The 24,345-nt window shown below is 41.2% G+C and overlaps 2 protein-coding genes and 1 long non-coding RNA gene across 3 annotated transcripts; all 3 read left to right on the plus strand.

Moving 5' to 3' along the window:
* Positions 1-201: 201 nt before the first annotated feature.
* LOC308304855 (uncharacterized protein) lies at positions 202-7,419 on the plus strand (the record flags this gene model as incomplete). Its single annotated transcript, XM_080749483.1, has 4 exons — positions 202-341; positions 2,677-2,964; positions 5,244-5,507; positions 6,584-7,419. The coding sequence occupies exons 2-4, from the start codon at positions 2,688-2,690 to the stop codon at positions 7,417-7,419; spliced, it is 1,377 nt and encodes a 458-aa protein (XP_080605609.1). The 5' UTR covers positions 202-341; positions 2,677-2,687.
* A 1,942-nt stretch (positions 7,420-9,361) lies between these two features.
* Positions 9,362-14,370, plus strand: LOC308305038 (uncharacterized protein). Its single transcript, XM_080749677.1, has 4 exons — positions 9,362-9,450; positions 10,040-10,327; positions 11,691-11,957; positions 13,613-14,370. The coding sequence occupies exons 2-4, from the start codon at positions 10,051-10,053 to the stop codon at positions 14,107-14,109; spliced, it is 1,041 nt and encodes a 346-aa protein (XP_080605803.1). The 5' UTR covers positions 9,362-9,450; positions 10,040-10,050; the 3' UTR covers positions 14,110-14,370.
* A 2,180-nt stretch (positions 14,371-16,550) lies between these two features.
* LOC308305037 lies at positions 16,551-22,783 on the plus strand. Its single transcript, XR_013963080.1, has 3 exons — positions 16,551-16,686; positions 19,547-19,643; positions 21,477-22,783. It is a non-coding gene; the product is annotated as an uncharacterized lncRNA (long non-coding RNA).
* The last annotated feature ends 1,562 nt before the right edge of the window (positions 22,784-24,345 follow it).

Genomic DNA, 24,345 nt, shown 5'->3' on the forward strand with positions numbered 1-24,345 from the left:
TTTGAGCCACGGACCACCAGTCCGTGGCTCAAGTCAAATGCTGAATAAATAATGGACCTTGATATGAAAAGGTTTGGAAACCGCTGTATATTGTAGTGTTACTAGCCGACAGTAGGGGGCAGCAAGACACCAACTGGCGTCTAGACAAACTGGTCAGAAAAAGAACAATATTACCCACAATGCAGTTGTGAAAACAACATGGTGGCTGACTGTTGTTGACATTTTAAAGAACCATAGATTTATATGAAAACTAATAAAAGTAAAAGAAAACTAAAACGTGTCGTTTCAAAACAGTGTCGTCGTTAAGCAGCAGGAGCCGTTCAACCACTGAAACACAGCAGGTGAAGATGAACTATTTCACGTTGTGTTTCATCTTTTTTTTATAATCGAAGATTAAAGCTTAGTGTCTTTTGTCTTTATGAACTAATTTAATTTGGAACATATATCGAATTACTCTTAGCTGCTAGCTAGCTTGTTAATTATAAATAGGTCGTCAACAAACAAGCTCCATAGCAGCAGCTACAGCAGCAAAAGAAAAAAAAGTGTTGCAATTTGCGGCTAAGCAGCAGCTGTAAGATATTTATTATGTATACATTATTGTTTTGTGTATGTTGTCGTTGACGTCACTATTATCATTGTAACCTATTCCTATTGTTACACCAACGTTTAATTTACAGCATTGCAGTGGTTAATCTCCATATTGCGGATGGTGGAGGTACACGTATAGGATCTTTACTCTGTCCAGTGTCCACTGTAATGTAAGATTAATGTGATCGTCAAGTGAAGTTTGATTGATTGATTGATTGAAGACTTTATTAGAAGTTTGCATAGGAAAAGGTACAGTTTCATGACGGTACAGTTCACTGGTACAAGGTCTACTAAAAGGAGATCCATGAAAAGACTAAGCTTATTTCCACTGGAAACCATTGAAGTATCTCATATAACATTGAATGACAGACAAATAGAACACAGTACTATGCAGTAGATATGTAAAGAAAAACAAAATAGAAGACAGTAAGTCAAAACAAACAGTATATACAAAGAAGGGGCAGGGGAGGGTAGGGTTGGGCTAGATTCTTTTTTACCAGTTGCGAACGGCTGCTGCCTGTAAGTGGTTTTTCAGGGCAATTTTAAAGGATGCTAGTGATCCACACTCCTTTGTGGCCTTCGGTAAGGCTTTCCACATTTTGGTGGTATAGCAGAAAAAAGAGTTTGACCCTTTGTTGGTTTTGACTCTGGGTTGAAAGTGATCTGTGGCGCTGCCTCTGGTGTTGTAATTATGGACATCCTTAATGTTTATAAAGTATTTTGACAGGTACTTGGGTATCATAGTGGTGTAGTGTATCTTGTACACCAGGCCCATTGCAAGTTGCTGTACTCTGTCAACTACTCTGAGCCACCCCACTCTTAACTGGTGAGTAGCGGTGAGGTGAGTCTGATAGGGAAGTCTAAGCAGGACCCTAATTAGTTTATTTTGGGCTGTTTGTAGTTTAGTTTTCAGGGCTTGTGGGGCGTCACAATACCATACGTGGACTCCGTAGTCAAAGAGGGGCTGGATTATTGCACCAGCTATGGTCTTCAGTGTGTTGGAATTGACCATCGGGGCGATCCTCTGTAGGAAACGAGTTCGTTGGTTGATTTTATTTATTACTTTAGAAGTCATCTTTTCACTGGAAAGATTAGCTTCAAGGATACATCCTAAGTAAGAGATTTCGTTTTTTCGTGTTATGACCTTGTCACCCACTTTGATTGTGAAGTTATCAACTTTTTTGAGGTTATGATTAGATCCAAAGAGGATGGACTCTGTTTTACCCAGGTGAATTGATAATTTGTTGTCGTTAAGCCATGTGCAGATCTTACTTAGTTCAGAGTTAAGTGTCTTCTCAACCTGCAAGTGGTCCTTGCCCGAGACTAGGAGAGCCGAGTCATCCGCGAACAGGAACAGGTTGCAGTCACAAGCAGATGCCATGTCGTTCACGTATATTAGGAACAACAGAGGTCCCAGTATGCTACCTTGAGGAACACCACAGTTTACCGGGAGGGGGGGGGACAGGGTACCGTTAATCTCCACCACCTGTTCCCTCCCCACCAGGTAAGACTGCATCCACCTCACTGCTGCGCTGTCAAGACCGATGGCTTTTAGTTTCTCAATCAGAATAGAATGATTTACGGTGTCAAATGCCTTCTGGAGGTCCATCATGACCATGCCGCTATATTTGCCGTCATCCGCTTCGCGTTTGATTTGGTCAGTCAAATAGAGAAGGCATGTGTCAGTGGAATGAGATTTTCTGAATCCAGATTGGAACTCGTAAATCAGATTATTCTCATCGAGATATCTTGCTATCTGTTCGTAGACTATTTTCTCCATGACTTTGGATATGGAGCTAAGAATGGAAACGGGACGGTAGTTTCCAGGGTCTAGTTTGCTACCTTTTTTATGCAGGGGGGTTACTTTTGCTAGTTTGAAGTCCTGTGGGACATGACCCTGTTCGATGGAAAGGTTAATTATGTGGGTAATTATTGGAGCAATGGTGGCGGCTGAATCTCTGAGAAATCTAGCTGGAATTTTATCAAGGCCAGTTAGAGCTCCATGTGTTCATGCTCCAGACAACAACAGACATTGAATCTTTTCCAACTAAACATTTGTTGACTATCATGTTATCGTTCTGCTCCTAGACATCGTGCACATGGCTGTGTGTAAAGAAGAGGTTTCTATTAAACAGGAGTGGAGTTCCAGTCTGCTCCAGGAGGAACCAGAGTCTCACTCTCCACACATTAAAGAGGAACAGGAGGAGCAACTTCAAAGACCAGAGGAGCCTGATGGATCAATGTTGACATTACCAGCAGTGAAAAGTGAAGATGGTGATGAAGACATCTCTTCACACTGCTGTGAAGTTGAAGTCGAACTTGAATCTGACACTGAGGTCAATGAAGACAGTGATGATTGTGAGGAGACCAGTGGAGGTCAGTCAGTGTTAAACACAGTGTTGGGAAAATGGGGACTTGTGATAACGACTAAATTGGGAGAAAAAGAAAGAGACAAATTAAATTAGAAAAATGCACTACTCTGAGCACAGGTCAGCAAGAGCCGCTGATACAAACGACCTACGGCCTGGTCGCGACTTAGGCCACGACTTGGAGGTCGTAGGTCCCGGTTCTGGAGGTTTTGCGCGATCTCGGTCGTAATTCAGCGACCTGGGAAGTCCGCGATCGAAACTCTACGCTTGCTAAGGGAAGGGACGCGAGTTTAGAAACTCTACGCTTGCTAAGGTTAGGAGCGCCGCGATCGAAACTCTACGCTTGCTAAGGGAAGGGACGCGAGTTTAGAAACTCTACGCTTGCTAAGGGAAGGAGCGCTCGTTTTCAACAGCGTCGGCAGGTTAGCTACTCAGTGTCGGCAGGTTAGGGTTAGGGTTAGGGTTAGGGTTAGGGTTAGGGTTAGAGTTGGGGTTAGGGTTAGAGTTAGAGTTGGGGTTAGGGTTAAGGTTAGGGTTAGAGTTAGAGTTGGGGTTAGGGTTAAGGATAGGTTTTGGTGCACCTCGCGCGGTCCAAGTGACTACAATGGAGCGCTTCCTACCTCTGGTTCAGCCAATCACAAGCTTCAAAAGGTTGAATAGCGCTGCTGCTCTAGAATATTCTGCAAAAAGACGGCCCGGGGACGACCGAGGTGGCGCAACCACGGCCGGGGGTCGCGAAACTAGACCGGCCGCGACCTAACAAGTATGTACCGCGAACTACGACCTCCAGAACCGGGACCTACGACCTCCAGGTCGTGGCCTAGGTCGCGACCAGGCCGTAGGTCGTTCGTATCAGCGGCTGTCTCTCGCACAGGTCTCCACCAGGCCAGCTAGCTTATTGTAGGAACCTGGCTTTTTGTTTAGAACAGGCCACTCCTACTGTGAAACTGTGAAAGCCAATCTTAGCCAGGATAGAAAATAAAAGATTAGACAGATCTATCTTGATGACATGACTAGAGATAATGTGTACTGATTAGGGCTGTCAATCAATTAAACATATTTAATCATGATTAATCACACCGCTTTTGTATCCGTTCTAAATCTACCGTAGACAGATTTCTTTCAACTTTTAAATACTCTTATCAACATGGAACAATGAATGACAAATAGTCTCCAGAATCCTAAATAAGTAAAAAAAAGTTGTGCATGGGAGAAAAATAATCCATCTAACACATTTGCGCAGTTTCCTGAATGAATGAGCTCTTCTCTGTCAGAGGAACCTGTTGAGGAGGCTAGTTTGCATGCATGGCCTGCATTTTTACACGGAACAGGGTGACCGACCAGAAATGTGTTGCTGTCTGTGGTGGTTGCGTAGTCATTCAGAAATTTGGTGTAACACCGTCCTTGTTACATCGTCATCTATTGGCGACATAAGGAGAACTTATTTGTGCGCATGACATGGAAGGGCTTGAGAGAAGCCCTTCTTTAGTAAGGCTGTGGAAGGATTCACACATATTTTTGGGTTTACTGGTAAAAGGATAAATCAACGTCATTACATTATCCACGTTGAAGCTGCTGGCAGCCACGCACTGCTGACAGCTCCACAACACTGGTAGGCTGCACTCTATTTTATGTTTACCAAACTTCCTCACAGGTGGGTTTTAATGGTCGGTAACGGAAAAAGTAACCTAACCTAAGTTACTTTTCTCAGTGGGAAACGTAACGGATTAGTTTTTAAAGGCAGTAACGATGTAACCTAACGAGTTACTATAAAAAGTAACGATACCCTACAATGTACGTTTCTAAAGTGACAATTTAAGGACTTTTTAATACCTCTAAAATTACAAATTAAACATTGTCCAAATTGTCAAATATTAGAGGCTGAATTGTGAAGATAGCAGTTTTCTCAATAAGAAACGTGTTATACAAAATGTAATGCCTGAACTCTTAGTGCTTGTCAGAGTGGGGGGTCCACAGTTAAAATATGATTCTTTTGGGGGTCGCGGCCTGAAAAGGTTGAGAACCACTGCCCCACGGAGTCACAGGGTGTTAATCGCCCCTCAAAACTAATAGCGCAGTTAAAATCGTTTTGCTTGAATTTATTATTGCGTTAAACTTGACAGCCCCTGGTACTGATATGCATGCATGGTGATTGGACAAAATCTGTTGGAGTAATGTGAGTTTTACAAATCTGCCTCCTGGCGGCGCTATAACAAAACTCTTGCCCTCTCTCATCCACCATCTTTGTCTGTGTCTGTTTTCTTTGTCTCTGTCTTTCTCTCTCAGGAGTGAGGTCCCAGTCTCCCCAGACTCATTTCTTTCACTGTCCCCATCCTGAGTGTCTGTTCAGCTGCACATCTTACGAATTTCTCCATGAACACATCAGGTTCAGACACACTGACCTCTTCCTCCAAATGCTGAGGAATGGACATATCACCTCAGCAGCCTCACAGCAAATCACCAACTCTGTAACCAGCCAAAAGCTAGGAGACACAGATGAACCAAGTGATGATTGGGAGTATTGGACACAACAGGAGGAGACCAGTGGAGGTCAGTCAGTGTTATGGATTTGACATAAGGACTAAATTGGGTGAAAAAAAAAAAAAAAAGAGAACCATTAAGAACAAAAGTTTCACTGTTTTTACATTAACTTCACCGGCAATTGGAACACACTATATGGCCAAGATGTAAAAAAAAAAGAAGCACTTTAGTTAGGGTCTGTAGAAAAAAAAACTTATTTGGCCAAAAAATGCATCTGAATCTAAGATTATTATTATTACTTTTAACATGGAGCTGAGCGGAGCCAAACATTTTGGGATTACATCATTTCCTGTTGTATTCTTGGAGTTGTAGTCCTGGGATCACTCATGGGTGCAAATGGACACGTACATATCGTCTCAAAACATGGTGCGTGTACTTAGACAGCCAATCTTTTTTAGTCTTTTTTTTTTTTTTTTTAACCAGTGGTTCACACATTTTTCTTCAGGTCAAGGATCCCACATTCATTTGTATTTGTCCGTAGAGTCACTGGCCCATCTGAACATATGTGGTGCCAGGGAACCCATGTGTTTTAATGTATTCAAAATATTTCCCCCAATATTTTGGGGGGAAATAACTGATCTACAAGCTCGCAACTTGTCGTGATGTGACACATTGTGAGCTTGCTGATCTGCTATTTTCATAGAGCCAATGTAAAGTAGTAAAACTGAGCCTAGTTGCTTCTTTTGGAATTGTTTTCCTGAACCTGGCCACTTTCTTTGGCAATATCTGGAACACACCGATTCAGTGTTCACTTTGTTACTAGAGAGGACGTGAAAAGATGTTGAGTGAAGCGGGGACTGCCCATAAGTCCGAAGGTTCATTAGTCCGAAGGTTCATTAGTCCGAATTTAGTTAGGGTTACTGAGGTTAAGGTTAGGGTTAGGGTTAGAGTTAGTGGAGTGAAGCAGCACACAGAGAAAAACTCAATGGTGCCCTCTGTAAAAGGCAATGGTGGCGCCCTGGAGAAGGCCAGGAATATGATCAATATGTACTAGTCACCATTGTTAAACTTTCTCTCCTCCCTTTCACCCCCCCCCCCCCCCCCCCCCCTCTCTCTCTCTCTCTCTCTCTCTCTCTCTCTCTCAGGAGTGATTTCCCAATCTTCCCAGGCTCAGGCCTTCCTCCATAAACACGTAGAGAGAAGCCACAACATCCACGCTGGAGAAAGACCTTACAACTGTGAACATTGTGACAAGAGTTTCATTCGGTCATGTGACCTGACGAGGCACAAGCGTATCCATACTGGAGAAAAACCTTACCACTGTGAACATTGTGACAAGAGTTTCTTTCAGCCATCTGACCTGAAGAAACACCAGGTTGTCCACTCTCACTGCTGTGAACTTTGTGGCAAGAGTTTCTATCATCCAGCCTCCCTGAAGGTACACCAGCGTATCCACACTGGAGAAAAACCTTACAACTGTGAATATTGTGACAAGACTTTCATTAACTCTGAAGACAAAAGAAGACACCTGCGTGTCCACACTGGAGAAAAACCTTACAGCTGTGAACACTGTGGCAAGAGTTTCAGTCAGTCAAGTAGTCGTAGGAGACACCAGCGTATCCACATTGGAGAGAAATATTGTGACAAGAGTTTCAATCAGTCAAATCACCTGAAGGCACACCAGCGTATTCACACTGGAGAAAAACCTTACAACTGTGAACATTGTGACAAGAGTTTCAAACAGTCAGCTCACCTGAAGTCACATCAGCGTATCCACACTGGAGAAAAACCTTTCCCATGTAAAAATTGTGACAAGAGTTTCTATCAGTCAGCTCACCTGAAGTCACATCAGCGTATCCACACTGGAGAAAAGCCTTTCCACTGTAAACATTGTGACAAGAGTTACAGTCAGTCAGCTAGTCTGAAGAGACACCAGCATATCCACAATGAGAAAAGTTTCAATCACTCAGGTTTCTTTTAAAGAAAAAAAAAAGAAAAACATTCACTAAAAAATGTCTTTCCTAGAATGCTATTGTTATGTTTTAATCATGTAATATTTCTGTTCTCTATTACAGTACATGTCCAATGGGAAGCATGTTTATTTTAATGAATTTCGACACTAACCCTAATTATTACATTCATGGTAATGGCTATTTCACTAATAAGCAACATTGCATTTTATACACACACACACACAGTATTCCACAGGGCTGGGCAAGATGTTTAATTATGATATAAGTCTAATGGTTTATTGTCAGGGAGGTTATATTAAACATGAGCTATTATATGATGTCAGAACTATTTTCCTGTTTCCCAGAACATTTTGGTACAATAACCAAACTCTCAACTGTTTGGAACATGTATGCCATCATTCTCTCATTCCTTACAATGACTCATATAAACAACATTTATTCTAACAAATAACTTGTGATGTTCTCACTCTCACAGTCTGAAATATACCATACATACAGTTTGAAATCATATAAATAGTAATCTTTCAAGAACAGATGAGTTCCCAGATTGTATATGTTTATGTTTATCAAAGGATCCCCATTAGAGACTCACGAATGAGCCTCGGCCCTCTAGTCTTCCTGGGGTCCTGAAGTGATAAGTGTGTGTGTGTGCGCATGTGTGCGTGCGTGCGCGTGCTTTTTATTCATTTCTGTTCTCATGTAACATGGTATGTTGGTATACGTTGTATCCTGCATTTTTATGAGACCTGATCAGACATGTGCAGCATCAATGTGTGACTGTGTTCACTGATGAAAGCTGTGATGGATGTAGGGCTGCAACTGTCTTCACGAATCATGATTAGCCTAATCAATAGATTACTTTCCTGATTAATGACTTTAGTCCTATTTTATACTTTGACGCACAATAGTGTCGTGCAAGACTAGTGAAAGTAGCTGGTCTACAAGCTCAGATCAGCTACTTTCACTATTCTTTAAGGGAGTGGTTCTCAACGTTTTCAATTTCAGGCCTCTAATATTTGACAATTTGGCCAATGTTTAATTTGTCATTTTAGAGGTATTATAAAGTCCTTAAATTTCACTTTAGAAATGTGCAGAACCACAGGTTGAGAACCACTGCTTTAAGGTTTGGAAGTTTAATGACATGCCCAAAATAGGGATTGATTTTTGATTGATTAATGTATAGTAGGCCTATTTAGATTTTAAATTATTTGTGTTATAATGAATTACATTGTTTTCGTGGAATAACTGTTGCACTACTAGATGGATGTTGTTCTACAGGCCTGGAAGATTAGCCTGGGATCCAGACCGACTTCTCGAAGTGAGAAAAAGACTACAAACATAGCAAATCAGTTTGGATTCCAGGTTACTGGAACATCACATTATATTAGTGATTTTCAAACGGTGGTCTGGAGAGTTGGTAACCAAATGGACCCTATAGATCTTTAATTCTTGAGAGTGTAAAATGAAACCAAATGGACCGTTATAGATCTATACCTCTGGAGAGAGTAAAATGGGTTCATTTTACGCTCTCGAGTTGAATTATTGTTAAACATCTGCATTACTTAATTTACTTTAAGTCTACACAATTAGAGGATGTTGTAGAATTGTTATTTTGATAAATGCTTGTTTGACTTTTATCTCTGTTATGGTAGACTACCAATTAAGATCAATACAGCATGCAATTGTGGACATCTTATCCAAGTTTTGGGTCTGAGAGTTAAATCTCATCAAATTATAAATTCATCATTTGAGCCACGGACCACCAGTCTGTGACTCAAGTCAAATGCTGAATAAATAATGGACCTTGATATGAAAAGGTTTGGAAACCGCTGTATATTGTAGTGTTACTAGCCGACTGTAGGGGGCAGCAAGACACCAACTGGCGTCTAGACAAACTGGTTAGAAAAAGAACAATATTACCCACAATGCAGTTGTGAAAACAACATGGTGGCTGTAAGTAAAAGAAAACTAAAACGTGTCGTTTCAAAACAGTGTCGTCGTTAAGCAGCAGGAGGCGTTCAAACACTGAAATACAGCAGGTGAAGATGAACTATTTCACGTTGTGTTTCATCTTTTTTTGTATAATCGAAGATTAAAGCTTAGCTTAGTGTCTTTTGTCTTTATGAACTAATTTAATTTGGAACATATATCGAATTACTCTTAGCTGCTAGCTAGCTTGTTAATTATAAATAGGTCGTCAACAAACAAGCTCCATAGCAGCAGCTACAGCAGCAAAAGAAAAAAAAAAGTGTTGCAATTTGCGGCTAAGCAGCAGCTGTAAGATATTTGTTATATTATAGGCCTACATTATTGTTTTGTTACATATTGTCGTTGACGTCACTATTATCATTGTAACCTATTCTTATTGTTACACCAACGTTTAATTTACAGCATTGCAGTGGTTAATCTCCACATAAGCAACTGGAGGTGTAAACCTATAGGATCTTTACCTTCTTATTATAACTCTATGATCTTTACTCTGTCCACTGTAATGTAACTTGATTAATGTGATCGTCAAGTGAAGTTAGAGCAATAGAGCTCCATGTGTTCATGCTCCAGACAACAACAGACATTGAATCTTTTCTAACTAAACATTTGTTGACTATCATGTTATCGTTCTGCTCCTAGACATCGTGAACATGGCTGTGTGTAAAGAGGAGGTTCCAATTAAACAGGAGTGGAGTTCCAGTCTGCTCCAGGAGGAACCAGAGTCTCACTCTCCACACATTATAGAGGAACAGGAGGAGCAACTTCAAAGACCAGAGGAGCCTGATGGGCCAATGTTGACATTACCAGCAGTGAAAAGTGAAGATGGTGATGAAGACATCTCTTCACACTGCTGTGAAGTTGAAGTCGAACTTGAATCTGACACTGAGGTCAATGAAGACAGTGATGATTGTGAGGAGACCAGTGGAGGTCAGTCAATGTTAAACACAGTGTTGGGAAAATGGGGGCGACTAAATTGGGAGAAAAAGAAAGAGACAAATTCAACTAGAAAAATGCACTACTCTGAGCACAGGTCTTCACCAGGCCAGCTAGCTTATTGTAGGAACCTGGCTTTTGTTTAGAACAGGCCACTCCTACTGTGAAACTGTGAAAGCCAATCTTAGCCAGGATAGAAAATAAAAGATTAGACGGATCTATCTTGATGACATGACTAGAGATAATGTGTACTGATTAGGGCTGTCAATCAATAAAAAATATTTAATCATGATTAATCACACCGCTTTTGTATCCGTTCTAAATAGACAGACAGATTTCTTTCAACTTTTAAATACTCTTATCAACATGGAACAATGAATGACAAATAGTCTCCAGAATCCTAAATAAGAAACAAAAGGTGTGCATGGGAGAAAAATAATCCATAATCCACAAACACATTTGCGCTGTTTCCTGAATGAATGAGCTCTTCTCTGTCAGAGGAACCTGGCTAGTTTGCATGCATGGCCTGCATTTTTACACGGAACAGGGTGACTGACCAGAAATGTGTTGCTGTCTGTGGTGGTTGCGTAGTCATTCAGAAATTTGGTGTAACACCGGCCTGGTTACACGGTCATCTATTGGCGACATAAGGAGAACTTATTTGTTCGCATGACATGGCAGGGCTTGAGAGAAGCCCTGTGGAAGGATTCACACATATTTTTGGATTTACTGGTAAAAGGATAAATCAACGTCATTGCATTATCCAAGTTGAAGCTGCTGGCAGCCACGCACTGCTGACAGCTCCACAACACTGGTAGGCTGCACTATTTTATGTTTACCAAACTTCCTCACAGGTGGGTTTTAATGGTCGGTAACGGAAAAAGTAACCTAACCTAAGCTACTTTTCTCAGTGGGAAACGTAACGGATTAGTTTTTAAAGGCAGTAACAATGTAACCTAACGAGTTACTATAAAAAGTAAGGATACCCAACACTGCACGTGACAATTTAAGGACTTTTTAATACCTCTAAAAAATAATGCCTGAACTCTTAGTGCTTGTCAGAGTGGGGGGTCCACAGTTAAAATATGATTCTTTTGGGGGTCGCGGCCTGAAAAGGTTGAGAACCACTGCCCCACGGAGTCACAGGGTGTTAATCGCCCCTCAAAACTAATAGCGCAGTTAAAATAGTTTTGCTTGAATTTGTTATTGCGTTAAACTAAATCTGTTGGAGTAATGTGAGTTTTGCAAATCTGCCTCCTGGCGGCGCTATAAGAAGACGATTTGAAAAACTCTTGCCCTCTCTCACCCACCATCTTTGTCTGTGTCTGTTTTCTTTGTCTCTGTCTTTCTCTCTCAGGAGTGAGGTCCCAGTCTCCCCAGACTCATTTCTTTTACTGTCCCCATCTTGAGTGTCTGTTCAGCTGCACATCTTACGAATTCCTCCATGAACACATCAGGTTCAGACACCCTGACCTCTACCTCCAAATGCTGAGGAATGGACATCACATCACCTCAGCAGCCTCACAGCAAATCACCAACTCTGTAACCAGCCAAAAGCTAGGAGACACAGATGAACCAAGTGATGATTGGGAGTATTGGACACAACAAGAGGAGACCAGTGGAGGTCAGTCAGTGTTATGGATGTGGAAAATGGGATTTGGCATAAGGACTAAATTGGGTGGGCAAAAAACAGAACCATTAACAAAAATAAAATAAAACATATTGACACATCGACTGTCAGGTATTTATTAATGAGTACGTCTTATCGCCTCTGGCAGGGTTTTTCACTGTTTTTACATTAACTTCACCGGCAATTGGAACGCACGATGTGGACAAGATGTAAAAAATAAGCACTTTAGTTAGGGTCTGTAGAAAAAAAAAATCTTATTTGGCCAAAAAATGCATCTGAATCTAAGATTATTATTATTACTTTTAACATGGAGCTGAGCGGAGCCAAACATTTTGTGATTACATAATTTCCTGTTGTATTCTTGGATTTGGATCACTCATGGGTGCAAATGGACAAGTGCAGGTCCATTTTGGTTCTGTTTGAACACTCTCAGAGTTACAGACCTGTTGTGGTCATTCAGGGTGATCTTCTGGTAATATTGTTGTCCACACATTTACTAAGTCTGTGGCAAAAATACCATTTTGACAAAAATGTCCACCACAAGCCAACATGGCTATGACCCTTGTCTGTGCATGTCAGAATCATCTTTCATGTCATTAAAGGGGAAGACCACCCATTTTCAATATTGAACTATGTCATTAATATACCTTAGAGGAGTTGTGTGGAAATTAAAAAAAAAGTTCCCCCCCTTCTGTGTTGCCTAGAACTGGAGGATTGATTTTGGGGTTTGTATTGTAAAGTACAATGTGTGATGTCATCAAGTTGTAATTTGCAATACAAACCCCAAAATCAATCCTCCATTTCTAGGCAACACAGAAGAGGGGGAACTTTTTTTTTATTTCCACACAACTCCTCTAAGGTATATTAATGACATAGTTCAATATTGAAAATGGGTGGTCTTCCCCTTTAAGGATGTGCCCAAATATTTACAATGGTATATTCACCTTATTCCTGGCCACACCCAGGAAGTAGGTTTGATTGATTTATTGAAGTATCTATTAGAAGGTTGCATAGGAAAAGGTGCAGTTTCATGACAGTACATCACTGATATGTTCACTGAACATTCTTTTCTAGTCTTTTTTTTTTTTTTTTTTTTTTTTTTTAAACCAGTGGTTCACACATTTTTCTTCAGGTCAAGGATCCCACATTCATTTGTATTTGTCCGTAGAGTCACTGGCCCTGTATTTGTCCGTAGAGTCACTGGCCCATGTGAACATATGTGGTGCCAGGGACCCCATGTGTTTAAAATGTATTCAAAATATTTCCCCCAATATTTTTGGGGGAAATAACTGATCTACAAGCTCACAACTTGTGATGTGACACATTGTGAGCTTGCTGATCTGCTATTTTCATAGAGCCAATGTAAAGTAGTAAAACTGAGCCTAGTTACTTCTTTTGGAATTGTTTCCCTGAACCTGGCCACTTTCTTTGGCAATATCTGGAACACACCGATTCAGGTGTTCACTTTCTTACTAGGGAGGACGTGAAAAGATGTTGAGTGAAGCAGCACACAGAGAAAAACTCAATGGTGCCCTGGAGAAGGACAGGAATATGATCAATATGTACTAGTCGCCAATGTTAACCTTTCTCTCCTCCCTTTCACCCCCCCCCCCCCCCCCTCTCTCTCTCTCTCTCTCTCTCTCTCTCAGGAGTGATTTCCCAGTCTTCCCAGGCTCAGGCCTTCCTCCATAAACACGTAGAAAGCACTAGAAAGCACTACTGTGAACTTTGTGACAAGAGTTTCATTCGGTCATGTGACCTGACGAAACACAAGCGTACCCATACTGGAGTAAAACCATACCGCTGTGACCATTGTGACAGGAGTTTCTATCTGCCATCTGACCTGAAGAAACACCAGGTTGTCCACTCTCACCGCTGTGAACATTGTGGCAAGAGTTTCCATCATCCAGCCACCCTGAAGGTACACCAGCGTATCCACACTGGAGAAACACCTTACAACTGTGAACATTGTGACAAGACTTTCCTTTCCTCTGAAGACGCAAAAAGACACGTGCGTGTCCACACTAGAGAAAAACCTTTCAACTGTGAACATTGTGGCAAGAGTTACAGTCAGAGAAGTAGTCGGAATAGACACCAGCGTATCCACAAACATTGGAGAAAAACCTTCCCTCTTGAAACATTGTGACAAGAGTTTCAATCAGTCAAATCACCTGAAGGTGACCTGAAAAGTTTCAGTCACTCAGGTTTCTTTTAAATAAAAAATAAACAAAAAGAAAAACATTCACTAAAAATGAGCTTACTGGGAGGATCAATTTTCTAGAATGTTATCGTTATGTTATGTTTTAATCATGTAATCTTTCTGTTCTCTATTACAGTACATGTCCAATGGGAAGCATGTTTATTTTCATGAATTTTCACGACACTAACCCTAATTATTACATTCATGGTAATGGCTATTTCACTAATAAGCAAAATTGCATTTTACACACACACACACACACACACACACACACACACACACACACACAGTATTCCACAGGGCTGTGCAAGCTGTTTAGTTATGATATAAGTCTAATGGTTTATTGTCAGGGAGGTTATATTAAACATGAGCTATTATATGATGTCTGAACTGTTTTCCTGTTTCCCAGAACATTCTGGTACAATAACCAAACTCTCAACTGTTTGGAACATGTATGCCATCATTCTCTTCTCCTTACAATGACTCATATAAACAACATGTATTCTACAAAATAACTTGTGATGTTCTCACTCACTCACAATCTGAAATATACCATACAGTTTGAATTCATCATATAAATAGTAATCTTTCAAGAACAGATGAGTTCCCATATTGTATACGTTTATGTTTATTAAAGGATCCCCATTAGAGACTCACAAATGAGCCTCTAGTCTTCCTGGGGTCCTGAAGTGATAAGTGATTTTCCTGTGTGTCTGTCTGTATCTGTGTATGCGGGTGTGTGTGTGCGCGCACGCTTTTTATTCATTTCTGTTATCATGTAACATGGTATGTTGGTATATGTTGTATCCTGCATTATGAGACCTGATCAGACATGTGCAGCATCAATGTGTGATTGTGTTCACTGATGAAAGCTGTGCCTGTGATGTAGGGCTGCAACTGTCTTCACGAATCATGATTAGCCTAATCAATAGATTTCTTTCCTGATTAATGACTTTAGTCCTATTTTATACTTTGACGCACAATAGTGTTGTGCAAGACTATAGTGACTACTAGTGAAAGTAGCTGGTCTACAAGCTCAGATCAGCTATTTCACAATTTTTTAAGGCATCTGTTTACATTGTCTCTTTTAAGCCTGATTTATACTCTGTTGCGTGGCAGCATTGCATGCCTAAAATATTCAGGCAATACATTTTTAATGAGATTTTCTACTTTCTTCTGCTGAAAAACCCTACACAATGTTTTTGTTGACAGGGTCATGCAGTGAAGAATAACATTTTACTTTGCTTTTTTTCAACTGGGGACCCCCCCCCCCCCCCCCCCCCCCTCCCTGACTAGCACTAAGAGTTGAGGCATTACATTTAGTACAACACGATTCTATTGTGAAAATAGCAGATTGCGAGCCGTTGTGAGCATGTATTTCTGCCTCTAATATTTGACAATTTGGCCAATGTTTAATTTGTCATTTTAGAGGTATTATAAAGTCCCGCTTTAGAAGTGTGCAGACATCCTCTATACACTCAAACTGTATGTTGGTTTGTTTGCTGCTAAGGGAACCCCCAAAACAATTTGGGGGTCCTGGGGGGTCCCGACCCACAGGTTGAGAACCACTGCTTTAAGGTTTGGAAGTTTAATGACATGCCCAAAATAGGGATTGATTTTTGATTGATTAATGTATAGATATGTAGATTTAAATTTATTTTTGTTATAATGAATTACATTGTTTTCTTGGATTACCTGTTGCACAGCACTACTATGGATGCTGTCCTCTCTGTTCTCTACAGGTCTGGAAGATTAGCCTGGGATCCAGACAGACTTCTCGAAGTGAGAAAAAGACTACAAACATAGCAAATCAGTTTGGATTCCAGGTTACTGGAACATCACATTATAGCAGTGATTTTCAAACGGTGGTCTGGAGAGTTGGTAACCAAATGGACCCTTATAGATCTTTAATTCTTGAAACCAAATGGACCGTTATAGATCTATATCTCTGGAGAGAGTAAAATGGGTTCATTTTACGCTCTCAAGAGTTGAATTATTGTTAAACATCTGCATTACTTAATTTACTTTAAGTCTACACAATTCGAGAATGTTGTAGAATTGTTATTTTGATAAATGCTTGTTTGACTTATCTCTGTTATGGTAGACTACCAATTAAGATCAATACAGCATGCAATTGTGGACATCTTATCCAAGTTTTGGGTCTGCTGAGAGTTAAATCTCATCAAATTATAAATTCATCATTTGAGCCACGGACCACCAGTCTGTGGATCAAGTCAAATGCTGAATAAATAATGGACCACCGCTGTATATTGTAGTGTTACTAGCCGACAGTAGGGGGCAGCAAGACACCAACTGGCGTCTAGAGACAAACTGGTCTGAAAAAGAACAGCATTACCCACAATGCAGTTGTGAAAACAACATGGTGGCCGACTGTTGTTGACATTTTAAAGAACCATAGATTTATATGAAAAAAACTAATACAAATAAAAGAAAACTAAAACGTGTCGTTTCAAAACAGTGTCGTCGTTAAGCAGCAGGAGGCGTTCCACTGAAACACAGCAGGTAAAGATGAACTAATGTAGGCTACCTGAGACGAATAACAGTGTAAGTCCATATTTGAATTTTTTTGAATATATATATTTTTGGATTTACCAGACTATAAACCACAAACTAGTCATTTTTAATATGTTAAATTGTTAATGCAATCCCCCCTCATTTTGTTTAATTGTCTGTTTTAATGTTATCTCTTAACTGCTCCCTTTGTCTGCTGATGCTTGTATGGACTTAGACTGTTGTTCCACAAACTGCTGGAGATATACTGTTTTTTTCCCACTTTCCATAAGTATTATGTCTTATAATTCCCAATATATATGAGTTAAGTAAAAAAAAATCTAACTCAACAAAATGAGGGGGGAGTACATTAAGACTTTAAGAAATTAAAAACTTCTAGTTTGTGGTTTACAGTCTGGTAAATTAAAAAAACGTCTTCATCCAAAATGTTAAAATACGGACTAATAGACTGTTATTCGTCTCAGGTACTGTCTGATTAATGTCTTGTTTAGTGTCTTTGTCACCGTGTTAACGTTCACTTTATAACAAGCTAGCAGTTAAGAGTAATTCGATTTATGTTCCAATTTAAATGAGTTAATAAACTCTTTCATGTCGGAATGGAGACATTTAACCACCACTCTCCATTCCGACCGACATGCTGCCATTCCGACATTGACTTCTTATTATTGTCTGTGGCAACACTTCCATAGAGGTTAGGTTTAAAGTTAGGGATAGGGTTACTGTCGGAAAGGAGACATGTCGGAATGGAAGGATTCTATTTCTGTTGTCTGGACGGGAGCATGAGGGTTAGTGTCGGAATGGCAGCATGTCGAACCGTTCATGCTCATGAGTCCAGACAAGACAACAGACATTGAATCCTTTACCAACTAAGCATTTGTCATGCTTTAATGTGTCAGGCCTAGAATGATCCATCCAGATAATGCATGGCATTGGAAATAGTTTCCCCTGTCTTGTTCATGGGCTGCAAATTGATCTTTTAGCTTCAAACTCACATTTCTGCTGTCATTATATATATATATATAGGTCTATATATATATATATATATATATATATATATATATATATATATATATATATATATATATATATATATACGCAATACGGTATACGCAATATATATATATATATATATATATATATATATATATATATATATATATATATATATATATATATATATATTGCGTATACCTCATGAATTCTTGTTCAACAGCAGTGTTAAATGAATGGGTGACATTGTTTTGTACAGCAAAGATAATATCTTGCACAAGAAAACAGACAATGTTGGCATTAGCTTTGTTTAACCAGAAATACTGTAGTCAACAACCTGAAGGATAATACTACAATAACATGAACCAATGTTATGTAAAAGTTGTGAAATGTGCTGCTATTTTCACATCACCTAAGTACAGTATATATGTTTAAACTGGTTACACTGATACAGTGGGGGGACCCCCCAGGAACACAAGTTAGGTGGGCACTAGGAACATCTGGGCACCATAACTTTGGGATGACTGGGCCTCTGGACATCTGGGCATAGGTGGGTGGTCTTGAAGGAGGAGGTGTAGGGACTGGGTCAGGTGGGTGCTGCTAACTGCTAAGGTGCCAACGAGGTATACTTAATCAGGCATTGACACTAAGGCTTGCCCACCTGCCCCCGTCAGGTAAATAAAACCTTCGGGCAGGTGAAGTTCGCTTTCAGGTTGCCCGGGGTTAGGGTCAAGTGCTCATTTGAGAGGGGACGCAACCGTCTATAAACACAACACGAGATATCTATCTAAACACCTGAACGTGGAAACCATAGACATATTCAATCAAAGCATGTAGGCATTTGGTTTTTGGATTTGTAAGTATTGAGGTACAGTATGACATTTCTATCGCACAGCCCCAGAAAGTAAAGAATTAAGTGTTAAATTGAGCGGCAATTAAAATCATTTTATAATGGACAATTTACATTTCGGGCAAGTGGTCATGACTTTTGGGCAAGTAGAATATGACCTGTACTTGCCCGACAGCAAGTGCCTCTGAGACCTTAGTGTCAACCCCTGCTTAATGAACTGGTGGATGTACCCTGTCCGCATAAAAATATACATTTTGCAAAAAAAAAAAAAAAAAAGTATATGTATATATGTCACGGTTTTAAAGAGAACCAGGGCATTCGAGACGCGGAGCACTCGTGGTGCGGCACGGGGCGGAGCAAGCGGTCGCCAATACAACGTACTCCAGGCGGTGCGCCGCTCTATTGTCCACGACACTGCGAGCGGCTACCGAAGCCCCCCTGTATCCACGAAGCCCAAACGAGTTACGAGGCCCCCCTGGGTCCACGAAGCCCCAAGCGGCGCGAAGGCCAGCGGACCTTGGTCCTGCTCTTCGCCCCCGAGCGCCGCAGGCGCGAGTGGCCGCGAAGAGCGGGCCAGGGCCGCGCGGCCGGCGGAGCGCCGCGCGAGTTACGAAGCCGTGGTGAATGCAATCGTTATATTTATGCCCAGGCCGTAAGGCCTGGGCAAGCGCACGTTAAACGCCCTGTCCAAGTGACTACAATGGAGCTAATGGCTAGGCTAGGCTAGGCTAGGCTAGGCTAGGCTAGGCTAGGCTAGGCTAGGCTAGTAAATAAAGAGTAAACACTTCCGGTCTGCGGCGAGTTCAAAGCGTGACGTAACTCTCTTATCCAGTGGCTGACGTCGCCATCTGGTGGTGATTAGTGTGTGGTGAACTACAAAACGAGCGCTCTTACCGAGGTCTCCCTGAGTTACCCATTTACCCTGTAACATATATATATATATATATATATATATATATATATATATATTTTTTTTTTTTTTTTTTTTTTTTTTCAATTTCTTCATTTCAGACCAGTGTGGTGTCCAGACTGCAGGTGAAGATGTACTCTCCAGACTCAGCCAGGGACATTTCTATTAAAATGGAGGCACCTGAAGACCCACACCTCAGTAAGTTTCATGTGCTCTACCTTTTGTTCATATTTGTCTGCTACATATTATATTTGACTTTTAGTTTTTTATGGCGTGGCTCCTTAGTAGGTGAGACATCTAAAATGGGTCTGTGAGTGGGATCTGTGTGAGATAACACAGATGGATCTATGACAGTCTTGTTCCCTAACCTCGCGTCACCAATCTTTCCTGGGGAAAGCCTGGTATTCGTTTACAACGGGCCGTTTGATCCGGTCTAGGTGGAAACCACCACAGATATAAAAAGCTAGATACCTCGTCCACAGCTGCAGTTGATTGGAGCGGCCCGTCCAACTTGATAGGCAGAAAAGCGGAAGTGTCGAGGGCAGGCTGCCACTCAAAAAAACTACTGGCCAATCACAACGCGTCCCAGCTGTTGCGCGACGCAGCCGTTTTTAAGAGCTGCGTACGAAAAGACCAACCCCCACCTGCCTCTGATTTGCCTACCGACCTTCCGTGTCTGTTAGACACACAGAAGAATTCCAAGCCTGTCAATCAAAATTACCTATCAATGCGAGACGGCTACCAGAGAGCCGGAAGAGGCGTCTACTTTTTATGTCTGTGGAAACCACAAGCAGAAGAAGCAGCGTCGCTTTGTTTTGGTTCCCCCCGTTTGTTTCCCCAATCCCTATTAAAATGCTTGAGTAGCATATTGTAGTCTTGCCAGTCGCTATGAGTTGGGCTAAAAGATGCAAATACCAAACCAATTTTCCAAAAATAACACTACACCGCATCAAGGGGTTTATTAGGTAGGCCCTAAAAGTGTGTCCTTGAGCGCAGGGGAATTCTTTTTGGTTAAAACTGAATCTGGTTTGATCTTTCCGGACAAATTGTAGTCCTTTGAGGACTACAACATGACGTGGTTTCCACTCCCGACCGGATCAAACCCAAATGTGAACCGGATCAAATGTGAAGCGATCCCAGGCTACCTGTTCCTAGCTTCGTGATCTGACGTTTAACAACTTGAAGCTCAAAGTGTGTTGACGCAATGTGAGCTTGCAGAGACAGTAGTCTGTTTTATTTTGTAAAGACATTTGGTGTAGAGGAGGAAATAAATACTGTGTCAAACCCAGTCAACTAAGTATCATTTCACTAAATATAGAGGGTTAGTGTACTGCTATGTATAGAGGGTGTAAGTGGTTAAAATGTATATTTTCAAATTTCAGTGCATGACACAGACACACATTATAATTATGACAGGAGATTACTGGAGGAAATAAAATGCCATGAATTGTGTGCACTCTGAAGATCTGGAGGAAATAAAATGCCATGAATTGTGTCACAATCTAAATATGGGGGAAAGAAATACATCAGAAAAACAAATACTTGGCATAATTGGCATAAGGCCTGTCAGTGTCCATAGTCTCTCCGAAACTTCACAGACCCATCTCTAGACATCTTGCCTCCTACAGAGCCACGTTGTAAAGATAAGTTAAAAAAGATTTTAAACTGACCTGAATTTCACCAGATGCCATGACGCCGCCAGGCATCAATGCCTGGACCAGTAGGCCAGCGGGCGCCCCGTTTAAATATTGTTTCATAATTGCATCATTCAAATTAAATATTTGATGCTCATTTCATTTGTTGCGTAAAGTATTTTGCTAATTTCTTGGTAAAACGTTGAAGCCTGATTTTTCAGGACTTCCAGAAACACCTATAATAACCTGTAGATAGTACTGTACTGTACTGTACTGTACTGTAACTGTTTAGTCAATCTTAGGTGATAGCTCATTTTGTACATGGAACATGGTAGAAAAAACATATTAACATTTTAGGAATCCAGTGTTGACTATTATGTTATTGTTCTACTCCTAGACATCCTGCACATGGCTGTGTGTAAAGAGGAGGTTTCTCCTGAACAGGAGAGGAGCCCCAGTCTGCTCCAGGAGGAACCAGAGCCTCCACACATTAAAGAGGAACAGGAGGAACCAGAGCCTCCACACATTAAAGAGGAACAGGAGGAACCAGAGCCTCCACACATTATAGAGGAACAGGAGGAGCAACTTCAAAGACCAGAGGAGCCTGGTGGATCAATGTTGACCTTACCAGCAGTGAAAAGTGAAGATGGTCCTGAAGACATCTCTTCACACTGCTGTGAAGTTGAAGTTGAACTTGAATCTGATAGTGTTGTAGTACTCGAGTCAATGACTCGTCTCGAGTCAGGACTCGAGTCCAAATTTTCACTGACTCGGTCTCGTCTCGGTCTCGCCCTTAATTTGACTTGGACTCGTCTCGGTCTCGGTCTAATTGGACTTGGACTCGCCCCCCACCGAGTCCACTCGAGTCAAGTCACTACAATGCAATGGAATTAATGTTATATCCATATGAGGAGCGCATTCACGTTAACATTGAGAGAGCTGCCTTGTTAAGTAACGGAGCATTCTGACGCGCATCTGATCGGCACACAGTAGTAGCACACACGCACACACACAGGCACACACACGTAGAGCCCCCCGCTCAGCACAGCAGCAAGCATCTAATCTTCCCAGAAGTTATTTTTTTCGCCAAACAGACAACAGCACAACAGTTCACTTTCCTCTTACCTGCAGGATATCCTTGTGTCCCCAAATAAATAAGTCCTAACAGCTTCCAAACACAAGCCTTTGTGATCATGTGTAGTTTAATCCACCTGCACAGCTGGATTAAGAATTTACGTCTTTTTGTATTTCCAGGTGTAGTCTATTACTCGTTAAGCAAGCCTCGTCTGAAAGTTTTAAAGTGCACTGATCAACAGAGAGAAGTGTAACATTGTAAGTCCCTGTAGAGAGGTTAAAACGAATCAAAACAACTTGAAGCAGTGACATGGGGTATTGTTTTGCCTTGTATTTACTTGAAAGGCATCAGACTAATGACATAGGGTAGCCTACATTTCTCACCTTAAACAATGAAATGCAGACAGGCACGTACTGCTATGTGTTTGAATGGGAAAACCTTATTTATTTATTTTAGCTTTTAGTCAAAATAAAATATTAAGATAAGAGTTTGTTTGAAAAACGTTTTGCTAAAATCATGCATGCTCTATTTCAATGCAACTATAACAGCAATGTTTAAAAATGTTATAGATTGCAGTAGTAGACATAATTCTTTTTAAATAATATTATTTTTGTTATCACTTGGCCTTTTGGTGCATGGGTCCTTCTGTTCTCTGCCTGGGAGAAAATGTAATTGTAGCAACTCAAATGTCTAGATCTTAGACAGAATATTGGTAGGGCCTATGGGAAAAAAACTACCTCTCCATAAAACTCCCTCAAACCTAAACCACAGCATTGACAGCAACCAAAGGTAATTTGGGGAGACCTATTGATTTAATTTGAAGACAAGCCATTAATTTGAAAGGTATTGGTAGGAAACACCAGACAGGTGAATGCACATGAACGGGGGGGTTCTTGCATTGTTGTGTGTGTGTGTGTGTGTGTGTGTGTGTGTGTGTGTGTGTGTGTGTGTGTGTGTGTGTGTGTGTGTGTGTGTGTGTGTGTGTGTGTGTGTGTCCGAAAAAATATATATATTGTTTTCTGCAGCCTACCTATCAAAAAGAAAAAAAGAAAAAGAAAACTGGACTCGGCTTGGTCTCGCCTACCATTGGTCTCGGACTCGACTCGGACTCGCCTCCCATTGGTCTCGGACTCGACTCGGACTCGACCCCCTCCCAGGGGCTCTTGACTCGGACTCGACTCGGACTCGAACCCCATATGACTTGGACTTGACTTGGACTCGCTTTAGGTGGACTCGACTACAACACTAGAATCTGACACTGAAGTCACTGAAGACGGCGATGATTGGGAGGAGACCAGTGAAGGTCAGTCAGTGTTAATTACAGGGACAGGGCGTACATGTAGAAGAAGTAGAAGTAGAAGAATGTACTTCCCTGAGCACAGGTCTCCACCAGGTCAGTTAGCTTATTGTAGGAACCTGGCTTTTTGTTTAGAACGGGCCACTCCTTCAAAGTGTGAAAGCCCCCTCCTCCCTAAATGCAAGCCACACTAGTTTGTCGAGGAGACATCTTGACAACTCTGCAAGCGGTAAACTTTCAACCGCGGTCTCCAAATGGGGTAACATTGTGGAGGATGAGGGTCTGTGTGAAATAATTTGCATCACATTCAACGACTGGACATAAAGGGGACTTGGAGGGAGGGAATGTGTGAGGGAGTGAGAGTCTGTGTGCAAGCGAGTGAGAGAGCGTTTTACTGGTCACTGAGGTTTGTTCATTTGCGGCATCGACATCAGTGGCTTCCTCGTTCCCCAGACCAGTGGTGCTCAACCTGTGGGTCGGGACCCCCGGGTTCCCAAATGATTAACTTAAGGTGAAACGTTGTTTTCTCACTCAACAGTAAACAAACAAACGTAAAGTTTAAGTGTATAGGCGGTATATGCACGTTTCTAAAGTGACAATTTAAGGACTTTTTAATACCTATTAAACATCGTCCAAATTGTCAAATATTAGAGGCAGAAATTGTCAAAATAGCAGATCTACATGCTCACAACGTTTTCACAATAGAACCGTGTTATACAAAATGTAATGGCTCAACTCTTAGTGCTTGTCAGGGTGGGGGGTCCCCAGTTAAAATATGATTATTATGGAGGTCGCGGCCTGAAAAGGTTGAGAACTACTGCCCCGGACTACAGAGTCACAGGGTGTTAATCGCCCCTCAAAACAAATAGCGCCGCTAAAATAATTTTGCGTGAA

This window comes from Nannobrachium achirus (genome assembly GCF_963921795.1).
Source record: "Nannobrachium achirus genome assembly, chromosome: 19".
NCBI classification, from domain to species: domain Eukaryota; kingdom Metazoa; phylum Chordata; class Actinopteri; order Myctophiformes; family Myctophidae; genus Nannobrachium; species Nannobrachium achirus.

Excerpts from the sequence above, each read along its gene's own strand:
- LOC308305038 (XM_080749677.1), top strand. The coding sequence starts at position 10,051 with ATGGCTGTGTGTAAAGAGGAGGTTCCAATTAAACAGGAGTGGAGTTCC. Across the intron at positions 10,328-11,690 it reads TTGTGAGGAGACCAGTGGAG|GAGTGAGGTCCCAGTCTCCC; the intron begins GTCAGTCAATGT and ends TTTCTCTCTCAG. Across the intron at positions 11,958-13,612 it reads ACAAGAGGAGACCAGTGGAG|GAGTGATTTCCCAGTCTTCC; the intron begins GTCAGTCAGTGT and ends TCTCTCTCTCAG.